The 13,005-nt window shown below is 46.0% G+C and overlaps 2 protein-coding genes across 4 annotated transcripts in view; both read right to left on the bottom strand.

Moving 5' to 3' along the window:
- Window positions 1-13,005, bottom strand: part of KCNA6 (potassium voltage-gated channel subfamily A member 6) — a 203,132-nt gene that overhangs the window by 91,120 nt on the left and 99,007 nt on the right. The gene's annotated exons all lie outside the window — the stretch shown is intronic.
- KCNA1 (potassium voltage-gated channel subfamily A member 1) lies at window positions 5,960-12,833 on the bottom strand. The gene has a single exon (XM_067008588.1). It carries the CDS (start codon window positions 12,812-12,814, stop codon window positions 11,327-11,329), a length of 1,488 nt encoding a protein of 495 aa, XP_066864689.1. The 5' UTR covers window positions 12,815-12,833; the 3' UTR covers window positions 5,960-11,326.

The raw sequence follows: 13,005 nt of genomic DNA, 5'->3' as shown, positions 1-13,005 counted from the left end.
CAGCCCAAAAGACGACTCTCCATCCCATCAAACCCCAGACAGACCAAGAATATGAACAATTTTCCAGCAAAATTAACTGCTGACATCTGACCATAGCAGGAAACAGAGATATACATGGATAATGTTCGAATCCAGTCTCAAGCAGAACAGATGAAAACAAAATGTATTTTCTGGAAGTGCCCAGGCTTCAGGTCTTGGGAGGGAACTCAGTTAACTATTTTGACTAAAATTACAATCCATTCCAACGGAAACCGCAATGGAGATTTGTCCCCGAAGGAGAGAACACCAAAAACAAACAGTTTTTGTTGAGAATCTCACTACTATGTTTACCGAACTGGGGAACTGAATCCAACACGATGAGGATTAAATGTCAGCCCGGCTGGGGAGTTCAGGAATGACAGGCTGAGAAGTTCAGAATTTCCATTCGCAGAGTAATTGTATAATATATGTGAATGGTGGAAATTACACCTAATATAAAATCATCAGGTATAAAGGAAACACATTTAAATGGAACGTGGTTACTGTGATTCACTTTACAAGACTTTGTCTTTTAAAAATCAACTTGAGGGACTTCCCTGGTGGTCCAGTGGTAAAGAATCTGCCTTACAATGAAGGGGGGGACGCAGGTTCGATCTCTGGTCAGCGAACTAAGATCCCACATGCCGTGGGGCAACTAAGCCCGTGCGCCACAGCTACTGAGCTCACACGCCTCAACTAGAAAGCCTGCGTGCCGCAAACTACAGAGCCCACGCGCTCTGGAACCTACACGCCACAACTAGAGAGAAGCCTGCGCGCCACAACGAAAGATCCCACGTGCCACAACTAAGACCAGACACAGCCAAAAACAAATAAAATAAAATGATAAATAAATCTTTTAAAAAAATCATCTTGAATCATTTGCCCTTTAGTTTGGTATGTAGGTTTGGGACCTACAGAAATGTTGTTGTTTAACTATAGAGTTCTGAGAATTCTCACAACCCTACCCTAAAGTCATCTAATGAATACCTCGTCCTCTCCGTAAGACTCTGTCTAAATAAACTGTGATAACAAGGAGTCTACCTTACCGAACACCAGCAAACTTCCTGGATAATTTAGTGCAGAGTCCAACACCATTTCCATCACAACTTGGCTGAATGCTGAGCTCATTAAGTTGACCTATGAGATGATTTATATGGCTTTTTTTAAGCAGCATTATAGTCCATTGCATTAACAGATGTGCCCTTATTTCAGTCACCATAATAACCACAGGTAATTAATGAGTGACTAAGACACTGCTTATTCTATAATAGATGAGCCAAGGTCTCTGATCTCCTCAATGTCAGCCCATCTGATGATCGTCCATCTTCAAACTACAGACCTGAAACTTACCCTAAGCCAAACTTCCCGCCTTCAGGAACCCGAAACGACATTGTTCTCATTTGACCCATCATACTCTTCACTGCAAACCCTTGAGAATGATATTGAAGTCAAGTAGTTGACTTCTTCATGCGGAATAACCTCCTTTCACCCATCCAATGGCATCACTGCCTTGAAACGCTGCTCTGATGCACCAAATTCTTGCAGTTGACAAACATTTTTCTTCCCACACCCTAATCATCAGGTGTGTTATAAAGTTACATTATTCAGTTTTTTGAATTTCCAACATTGTGATTAAGTGACGTTTAGAGTACTCATCTTTATCCATTAAAGATAAGCATTATTTTTTTATTTTTGAAATACCAACAAATGTGATCTTCATCCTCCAGGAACTTAAAAGAAAGCCCTTCCATCTTACCTAGAAACGTCTTTTAACAATAAGCCGATCTCCTCTGACCTTTCAAAAACTGAGTTGGGTGTCCCCTCTTCTAAGACTTAGAGAACATACAAAGTTCTCTAAGATTAAAAAAAATGTTTTTGCTTGTTAATGAAGATTACTTGGTAGGGTTGATCTGAGTCCCAGAGAGAGTCTCTTGGAAATTCACTTAAAACAAAATTACTCCTTTTCTGAGACAGTGAAATAATGATATTGTACAGAATGCAAAAAAAAAAAAAAAAATCACTGTAGAGATAATTAATCTTAGATTTCTAAACACCCTTAAGAGTTGAAGAATAAGCATTTTTAATAGACGTTGGATTTGGCCCTGTGCTCAAAACTTAAATTATCCTAAGCTTAAGCCCCTACTCACTCATCATCCTCTGATTTCAATTCTGAAAAAAAATACATTTCAACTGGAAGTAGTTTCTCTAGAAATGTTCCTAAAATGCATTTAATGCTCAGCGCTTCAAACAAGAACATGCTGTTACAGCAAACAAGCAAACGTGAACAGGCCACGTCAAATATATTTTAAAAAAACCGTAAGAGGTTAGAGAACTCAATCCAACCCCTTAATGTCACTCTCTAGAAAAATATTTCATGAACCGACGATACTCAACTCCTTACCTAATTACTATGAAATTCCTTAAGAAAACCAGATAACGTCTTACTGCTATTTAAATCACAGCTCCTTTATGCAATCAGTTTTATGAAGGAAGGGCTGGACCACTGTAGAGATACTATAACTTACAAATTTTCATAAGCATCTTTGTAGTAGGTGCTAGTCCAGAAAAGGCTGTATAGACTCATATATGCTCGTGAAGGTTATTTTATTTCTAGCAAGGGAAGCTAAGAATAGGTTTTATATTTATATGATGTGCCTCAGACAAGCATATGAGAAAACTTTGCAAACAACATCTTGCTTTATTTCTCAATATTCACAGGTGGAAAGGAAAAAACATCAAATGGCACAAAACTTTGCACAAGGGGGAAATGAGGCAAAGAGGAGAGATGTAAATTATTAAAGATGACTTCTGGTCCCTCAGCTTATTGCAAGACAGTTTACTCTTGATATTTAGAGTCTGAAGAGGTAAAATAGTATTAAGTCACAGGCAAGAGGGAAACAAAACTAGAAATAGGGGCTTAGCGTTCCATGAGGCTGCTGCCTACCTGGTGTTGTACGCAGGATGCACTGAAGATTCCTACCAAAATCATCTCTTTCCAAGTCTTCAAATTCCACCACTGTACAGTTCATCTTTGAATTGAGCATCTGATTCCCTGGAGTCTTCCTTTAAAACACATTTCCTCCCCCTGTTCCTCCTCTCATCATTATATTTAATAACATATCTATTAAATTCTCACATTTATAGAACATGCTCAAATTTACCAAACATATTAAACTATTATCTCATTTAATCCACGCAACCTTATCCATGGTATTGTATTTCCATTTTAGATACAAGCAATTTAAAGACTCAAAGAGCCTGTGGCCCTATGCACAGTTCACTGGTCTTTCCTTACTGTGTGACGTTCCATGTTCCAGCTTTCCCCCAGCGAATAACCATTCAGAGTCCCCACCACGTGTCAGACACTGGCCAGGGGATCATGAATAAACCTAGGAGAGTTCCCTCCATCGAGAGACCATGGGCAGGTCCTTTCCCTGTAAAACACCCATAGCAATATCAGCCCTACCTAATTCACTAAGTAGAGTAAAGCAGTGTGGTTAACATAGAAGAGATTGCTAGGAGCTGCTTACTGGGAATGAGAGTGTCAGATTGCGTTTAACTTGATGGATGCCAAGGGCTGCTGAAGGATCTTCAGGGCTCAGAATAGAGGGACTGCTATTAAGGGGTAAGGGAGGGTGGAGCAAGAACAAACCTCCTTCCAGACATAATGAGATCGAAGGCCCTCACTGGGTAAATGATGTCTGGATGCCAAACGGCGTGAGGACAGGGAACGCCGCGATGTATCGGCACAAAGCCTAAGGTAAGGGCAGAACTGAGCAAAAACACTGTTGCATAAAAAGATAATTCAGAGAAACCCTAAAGGTTCTAGCCAGGGTTCAGGAAACTCCCATATTTAATGGGTTTAGAATCCAAGCCTATTATCACACCAGGAAACAAGGGGAGGTCATATATTAGAATCCTTATACTTCATCAATTTGAAGATTCCTTTCTTTTTTCAAATTGATTGAAAAACGTTGACTTACGATACTATATTAGTTTCAAGTGTACAACATGGTGATTTGATATTGACTCCTTTCGTTTTGTGTACATTTTTTTCATCTCTAAAATCGAGCTGGGGACTTCCCTGGTGGCGCAGTGGTTAAGAATCCGCCTGCCAACGCAGGCGACACGGGTTCGAGCCCTGGTCCGGGAAGATCCAACACGTCACGAAGCAACTAAGCCCGTGTGCCACAGCTACTGAGCCTGCGCTCTAGAGCCCACGAGCCACAACTACTGAAGCTCACGCACCTCGTGCCCGTGCTCCGCAACAAGAGAAGCCACCGCAATGAGAAGCCCGCGCAACGCAAGGAAGAGTAGCCCCCGCTTGTCGCAACTACAGAAAGCCCGCGCGCAGCAGCGAAGACCCAATGCAGCCAAAAATAAATAAGTCAAATAAATACATTTATTAAAAATAAATAAAATGGAGATGAATCAATGCAATGGCAGGTCATGCTGTCAATGTTCTCTCTTTCAAATAATGCCAACCATCTTAAAAATCAATGGCATATTGGATTCAATTAATTAAATAGAATTTTTCAGTTATCTGGGTTTGTTTTTTCTTTCCAATTATCCTTTTTTAAGCTGGTTCAAAGGACTGCTTTCCAGTCCTGCGTCATGACCAAGCTGTCTCATCTGCATAGGACTTCGCAATGGGACACACTCCGCGCAGCCTCGGGGCTTGCCTTCCCCCAACACCCGGGCCTGGGGGAGCTCTACACGTCTAGACGGAAGGCAGGAAGCATCAGCCAGCTTCCCTCCCCAGCCTTGTCTGGGCTCACATGGCATCAGCCCTCTGCTCTTGACTCCTCTGGTTGCCCTCCCTTAAAATGGACCTGACTTCATTTTGAAGCTCTGTAAACAATAAATTCCAGTGACAGCCCTCCCCCTGCAGCTACATGGATCTGTCTGCCTCTATTTCAAGAAGACCGTTCCAAGGCTGAATTCTGAGAAACACACTCAGGGCTGTGAATGCTAGTTTACGCACGATGATTGATGTAGTTCTAGCTCTTTATTACCCTTCTGTCAGAGCTCAGCCTTGCCTGTTTTCCAACCACAACAGAAAAATAATGGGCAAGCTGCCCAGGCCCATAGTCTACTTTCAGTAGCCACTTCTACAGCAAAAGCAAGATTCATCTCCGAAGCTCACAATTTGAAACTATCACAATGCTATACAATTCTAGCACGATGCACCAGCCACCCAAGGCATTTGGCATATAACAGACACCTGTCAAAAAGCATGGAACCCCGTTTCCTGTGACAGCAAAGAGCTTGTAGAAAATGTGATATTCACACGGAAGAAAAGAAAACCTCTAAATCTCAGGAAGAATCAAAAGAAAATGGACCAATGAGTAATTTTCAAAAACAGGAAGAAAGAAATGTTAATGGAGAAAAGTATACATAAAGAACATCTAGGAATCACTTTGTTTTTCCCCATCAAAATCACTTCTAACACCACAGTGTAACTATCAAGGTATTGGATGTCAGATCACAGCACTATTACACATGCGCGCGCGTGCGCACACACACACACGCACACACGCACACACACCCCACTATCCTTCCTGAAAAGCTTGGGCTGTGGATGAAGAATACAGTTTCACATCAAAAACAATGTAAGCAAATATAATCAATCGCTTTAGTCCCTTGGGCCTCATTTCTTTTTTTTTTTTCTTTTCAAAGCTTGATCCCCCACTGTTTGCACCGGCCAAATTCCAACAGCCTCTCCTTGGGATCCTACCTGCCCCAAGGGAGGATTTATTGTCAAAATTCCACCTCAGTGTATTTCCTTGTACAGAAGAAACAGTCCGTGAGTTTCAAAGAAAATGAGATTGCTTCGATTGTATCTTGGATTCACTGTGTTATTTAAAGAGACCCTCAAAAGAAAGGGCTCCTGAAAGACCAGTTACACCAGAAACAAAGAACCAGTCAAGACATTCCTTGATAAGATCCTTAAAAATTATCTTTAATCGATGCCAAATATGAACAGATCATAGAGTGACAGAAGCAAGTAAAATTGCATAGATGGAAACTATGCGCTTCAATTAGGTTCTCAATTCGTAACATTCAGTGTCCTCTACCCGACCTATGAAACGGTTAGGGCAGGGGAAATGCACAGTAGGTGAAAATGAGACACGTCCTTAGCTCAAGGTGTCAGCAACTGGCAAACTCAAGAAATGAAATAGTGCTTTTTCAGCTTAAATGGTTTGCTGTCCTGATGGTGCACTTCAAATTAAGACTATTCCATTGGGATTTTTAACCTTGGTAAGACTTTATCTTTGAGATTAGAGGTATGTCACATAGAGCCCATGCTTTCTACCTACAGCTACTGGAAAAATGGTTTCCCAAACAGTGCAGGAAAGAGAAGAAAGGTATGTCTGTAGGTGTTGGAAAGGAGACAGCTTTGACCTGGAATACCTCACAAGGGATTTGGTGTTTCGTTTTCCTTTCTTTCCTTACACTATTTCTCCTTCTCTGATTGTGGTACAAAACTTCTCTCTCCTCCTTGAAGTCTCATGTCATAAAAAATTAACTCCTACTCAGTCCCTAAATGAAAATCACTGCAACTCAGGCAAGTCTCCTTAAAGCTCAGAGTCTTGAGGGCAGCAGAGCCTCCCCTTCACATATGCCTGGGCTCCCCAAGAAAGCCCAGGGTCATTTTGCCTGAGCAAAGAGACGGGCATTTGATCCCCTGGCTTCCAAACTTTACATCTACACCCTGAATGAGTTCGCACAGTGACCCAAGGTAATGGAACAGTTGTGGTGAACGACTCAGCTGCTGTTCGTGTCTTTACAAAAATGATAAGTAACGTACATTCTTCTAAGGTTTACCTGAGTCATGTCGGACATAGTTGTGTATACCCTGAAATTCCATGTATAAATACGAGCACTAAAATACACCGCACGGTGGACCAGAGGCCACCTCCTGAGATGGTGATTAACTTGGGTTGCGTCGGGTTTAAAAATCTGTGTGTGTCTCCCGAAAAGGAACACAAACATCAAAAGACTTCATCCTTTCTGGAAAAAAGCAGGAAGAGAAAAGGGCTATTTAGCAGCGGATTCCTAACAAGTTTGTACTGTGGACGGTTATCCCTCACCAATTCTCCTCGCTGCCAGGAGTGAGCCGTTCCTGGGGGAAAAAAAAAAGTTGGGGAGTCTTCGCTTTCTCACGTTGCTCAACCTCATCTACCAAACAAGGAAGTCGATTTTTAAAAAGCTTGTGTTTTGAGGTCTCCTGTATTAACGGGGAGGGTCAGGAAGCTATTCCTACTGGCTCTTCAGAGGTTAACTCCTTTGAAAAATCTGTAAGTATGCACAACATGAAGGCGGCCCTTGATGGACTAAACACCAAATTTCTACTCCAAGAAATCTATTCCTCGCTCACCGTTTGCATGTAGTCTCTTTGCTTTATTCTCAAGTGAGTCCAGCCCCCATACGGGGATCTACGCCAACCGCACCATTTCGTTTGAGAGAAATGACCGCCGTGCAGCAGCCATAATTCCAGGAGAAGATTCTGCTATCGGTTTATTGGATTCTGCTAGACTAACTCGCTAACTCGCTCCCGATGAACTCTTTTAACCGATCGTTAGAACTCAGTCCTCGAGGGGGTAGTGAGAGAGGACTGGGCGCAGGTGGGGAAGAGGAGATGCAAAAACAAACGCCTTTCTGGGCTACGATCTGTCTTCTTTGAATCTGAGGACAGAGGAAATGAATGTCTTTGGTCTCTCTAATTGAGATCACTCGAGCTGAGTTAACCACTGCAGAGATTCTGGGATGGCTAACAGCCCCGGGGTGACCCAGCCCCTCCACTGCCACCCTATGGAACTAGGGCCTCAATTCACCAGAAGAGCTGAGCTATGGCTATCAGCACATCAGAAGTCTTCTCCTTCTGGAGAAAATCAGTATTCAGGACAAGAGCCATGAAAGCTCAAGGCCTAGGAAGGGGACGGGAAGGTAAAAGGCCCGATAAAATAAGCACAAGGAAATAAACCAAAAAGATAGTCATTCCGTAATAGGCAGTTTTGTTAAGTGCACCTTCAGGTCCACAAAAACATTTCAGCTCAGTGCCGCGCAAGGGGAAGGAACTTTGGTAAACTCTGCATGCCTATGCTACACAGGTAATCCCCGTCCTCCCCTCTAGCTCACTGGGCTTTGATGAGCTACAGATGAATAAGTGACCTCCATTTTGCCCAGACCACCCAAATCCGTAACAGCAGCTCCCCCTGTCCCAGGCAGACAGGTTCCCTGCACGCAGCACTGTTCCCTGTAACAACACATGCACAAGTTTCCACCCAGCGCCACGTACGGCTGGGACAGGGGTACCCGGTAGCCAAAGTGAGTCTTTTCAGTTCTGGTCCCGTTTTCTCACCCTCTGACCCACCCATCCCACAGAACCGAGCAGATTATTGCTGTTGACAGAGTGTAGCGTTTCAAGTTCGGGGTGTCCTAGACCTCAAAGTCTAAATAAAAGATCAAGATAATCCCCAGAGATGCGGGTGAGGTTGGCGTTTTCTTTCCCAACTGGAGACTAAGAAGCAGGTAGGAGAGGAAAAGCCAGGATGAGTCAAGGTTCAAGGAAACATCACAGGGAGGGTTGAATGCCCTGTGGTCGGACACCGTGCCGTCCTTGGCCCTGTCTTCCTTGGCGTGTGTCACGTCTGTCTTACAGATTCACAGAAGCCGCACAGGAAAATAAAACTTCCATGTTCTTTCTTTCAAAGGAGTCAGCCGGCCCGGGTGTAACTCTAGTTTCTTGGTTGACCGCCTCACTGCTCGTTCTAGGCTAGGATGGGAGGTGGGGCGGAGTCACGGGGAAGATTTCCAGAAGCAGCAGCAGCGCAGGAATGAAAGGCGTTGAGCAGCCACATGCTGTAAGTGCAGAACGGGGATCCCCACCTTGGGTCCTTCCAAAAGCTATGAGTGCCTCCCCGTCGGTGGATGGCTGCCGGCCTGCAGAGGCCCAGGCGACGCGGCTCTCTTTCTGGTAAGCACAGGGTCCCCGCCATTCTCCGGACTGGGCGCCGGGGGCGACAGAAGTTAGACGTTCAGCCTGCGAGGTGACTGCCAGGGTGGGAATCTCAGAGGGGCATCCTAGGAACTAGCTGAAGGGGTGGGCCGGGGGGGAAGGCCCGGGAGAGCTCACTCTGAACCGACTTCTCCCACATCCACAATGCTGCCTGCGCAGGTCAGACTGTCAGAGTGGCAAAACGCTTCTGCAGGCAGAGGAGGAGGATGGAAAGTACGCCAGGTCCGCGAGGCTGGCCCCGAGGAAGCCTTGCTTGTCCAGAGTGACCCCTGACGGGAAACAAATTCCCCAAGGGTTTTTTATATTGGCTTCTGGGAGAGAAGAGGGAAAAACAAGTTCGAGGTTCGTGTCAAGTTCAAAGATGGGTCTCGGGCCCCCGTTTCCATCCCACGTCTGGCTGCCAAAGGGACCGAGGCCAGCGGATGGCCAGAGAGCACCTTCCCGGATCTCTCCTGCCTGGGGCGCGGGATGGCGCGGTGTCCCCGCAGTGAGAAGTGAGAGAGCGAGAGGGTGGAAAAAGGAAAAGCGAAATATCTGTGCCCCAGCCTTCCTCCCTTGTGTTACATAACTTCTCAGCTGTGTTAATGGAGGCACTTTCTGCAGTTCGCTGTGGGTACAGGATAAAGGCACTAAGCAGCTATTAAATCAATTGGTTGCGTTTCTTCAGGGAGCCTCAGGGGGAGGGCCAAAGCCTCTGCAGACGTCAAATCATGACGGCAAAACGGAATCAGCTCTGCTTTGGGCGCATACGATGGAGAAACATTTTTATTTACATCTTAAGAATATGCACCAAAAAAACATGCAGTATTGCACCTTTGTTTGTTTGTTTTGCTTGTTTTTCTCTTCAGCTAGAAAGAATACTTGTTCTTAGGTGTTGCTATATATACCTTGATAACTTAAGTTTTCCACAGAGCTTCCCTTTAAGGGATGGGCATGTTCGTCCTCTCTTTGCCTACATCTGCACAGAAACCTGACATTTCCCTGAGCAAAGGCAGGAAGATTGACTGAGTGGCCCCCACCCTACCCACCCACCCCCATTGTTTCTTTTGGGCCCTTCATCCCACAAACTTATAACTTTTATTATTTTTTAAATGTTTTTACATTAAATTAATCATGCACTAATTAATTCAAGGTACACCTTAATCAAATCGACCATAATGCTGCATGAGACAACATGCTTTGAGCTCCAGAAGGTTGCTGTTCCCAGCTGACTAACGTATAGGTACTTAAATACAGTACTTTAGTTACTAATAAAAATAGTTAATAAACGAAGGAGTGCACTTTTGGTGAACGCAAATGAAGAAGGATCTATTTTGAGAAGAATCGATTCCAAAGTAAGCTTATCCTCTATTGTCTCAGTTAACGTTCTCGGCATGCGATTGTAAAAGAAATTATGATCAGATTCAAACATGCTTTAACACTTAGTTTCATTTGTGCTCTGTTGCAATAAGGAGGCTAAGGTTTTACATCCAGTTCTGGAGGCCGGGGTTCAGGGTGCAGGACTGGTGAGAAAAGACCCACTGGGCGCATCTGCAGTTGAGAATCTTAGCAGCACTGCAGACGGATCAATGAATTGCATTCAGTTATCATTTTTTTCTTAGAGAAAAGAGTTTGAATCAGAAGGAAATGGGGCAGAGGGGAAGATCCCTACAGACCAGGACCAGTATCAGATTTCTAAGGTGCTTGGTGAACCAGTCTTAAGTAATTTTTTTTTTTCACCTTGGAATATGCAGTTCGGTTGATCAAAATAAAAACATCTGTTCGTTGCCCGTTTCGGCTGGTGTATCATGTTACAACATAATACGTCTGATGCACCATCTTAAAATGCGCTGTGCAGTTTGCCAAGATTTCATATTGGAGTCCCATGCAAATTTTAATTTTATATTTCTAAGCGATCATCTGATTCTTAGCTAAAAGAGAGAAAAAAAAAAAAAAATTTAAAGAAGCCACCAAGGATTAAAAACGGGGAAGCATATGAACCTTATTTTACCTAGACAAGTTCATGGACTGAGTGATTTTAAACCAGTTTTAGAAAATACACTTTCCTTTCCCATTTTTTAATACAATGAAAATAGTTTCTCTTTTCACGGCTCCTGAAAGCTTCGGGTTTGCCACCCCCCCAACGCTGGCAATGCAAAAATGCATCGACAGTTCAATAGAGCATTCAAAGGCTATTTAGGAAAGTATCTACAAGGAGTGACCTGGGTCACTGGGGGTTTGTTTTTTTTTTTTTTAAGTCTTTCAAGCTGCTAAGTGGGGGGCTTTTTAGTTTCTTTGCTTGGCTTTTTAAACATCCGTCAGTAGCTTGCTCTTATTAACGCAGTTTTGGTTAGCTGCGGTGCAATTGCCAGTTCTGACATTGGCCTGTCTAAAGTGGGCTATGCTATTATTCATGTCCTCTTCGATCTCCATGTACTCAGATTTGCTGACGGTGGAGGAGCTGCGCCGACTGAGGTCACTGTCAGAGGCTAAATTAGGGGCGCTGACGTGGAGTAACTGAGCCTGCTCTTCCCCCTCGGTTTCTCGGTGGTAGAAATAGTTGAAATTGGACACAATGACAGGTACGGGCAGGGCAATTGTCAGCACACCGGCGATGGCACACAAGGAGCCCACGATCTTGCCTCCAATTGTCACAGGGTACATGTCACCGTATCCTACGGTGGTCATGGACACCACCGCCCACCAGAAAGCGTCGGGGATACTGGAAAAGTGCGACTCAGCTTCTTCCGCCTCGGCAAAGTACACTGCGCTAGAGAACAGAATGACCCCGATGAAGAGGAAAAAGATGAGCAGCCCTAGCTCTCTCATACTGGCTTTGAGGGTCTGGCCCAGGATCTGGAGGCCCTTCGAGTGGCGGGAGAGTTTGAAGATTCTAAAAACCCTTACCAACCGGATGACCCTGAGGATGGCCAGCGACGTGGCCTGCTCGCCTTTCTGGTTCCCCTCCTGTTCGGCCAGCTCGGTGCCCAGCGTGATGAAGTAGGGGATGATGGCCACGATGTCGATGAAGTTCATGATGTTCTTGAAGAAGTCCGCCTTGCTGGGGCAGGCGAAGAAGCGCACCAGCAGCTCGAAGGAGAACCAGATGATGCACAGCGTCTCCACGATGAAGAAGGGGTCCGTGAAGATGTTGACGTCGTAGAACAGCGTGGTGTTGTCGAGGCGGTGGACGGTGCCCGTGAAGTCCTTGTCATCCTTCAACTCGGGCAGCGTCTCCAGGCAAAAGATGACGATGGAGATGAGGATGACCAGGACCGAGACGATGGCGATGACCCGGGCGGGCCCCGAGCTCTCGGGGAACTCGAAGAGCAGCCACACCTGGCGCTGGAACTCCTTCTCGGGCAGAGGGCGCTCCTCCTCCTTGACGAAGCCCTCGTCCTCCCGGAACTTCTCCATGGCCTCCTCGCCCAGCTCGTAGAACTTGATCTCCTCGGAGAACATGTCCAGCGGCACGTTGACCGGCCTCCGCAGCCGGCCCCCCGACTGGTAGTAGTAGAGGATGGCGTCGAAGCTGGGCCGGTTGCGGTCGAAGAAGTACTCGTTCCTCAGCGGGTCGAAGTAGCGCATGCGCTTCTTCGGGTTGCCCAGCAGCGTGTTGGGGAACTGCGCCAGCGTCTTGAGCTGCGTCTCGAAGCGCAGCCCGGAGATGTTGATGACCACGCGCTCGCAGCACTCGTGCTCGTCGTGCTCGGCCGGCCGCGCGTAGCTGCCGTCCTGGGGGTGGCCCGGGGCGGCCGAAGCCTCGTCCACGTTCTCTCCCGACATCACCGTCATGCTGGAGGCGGGCGGCGGGCCCGGGGTGCGGGAGGGGCGAGCCAGGCGGGGTGGGGGGGGACCCGCGCGCCCCCCCCACCTGCGTGCGCGCCTCCCCCGCGCTCAGGGGGCGGGGCTTCCGAGCCGGCAGGTGGAGGGAGCTGCCGCTTGGAGACCGTCTCCACGCCCCGCCTGTTTCTCAGTTTGGAGTC

Source organism: Kogia breviceps, chromosome 12 (assembly GCF_026419965.1).
Source record: "Kogia breviceps isolate mKogBre1 chromosome 12, mKogBre1 haplotype 1, whole genome shotgun sequence".
NCBI lineage: Eukaryota > Metazoa > Chordata > Mammalia > Artiodactyla > Physeteridae > Kogia > Kogia breviceps.
The sequence above is the reverse complement of the archived record's forward strand: the minus strand, read 5'-3'. Positions and strand labels throughout refer to the sequence as shown.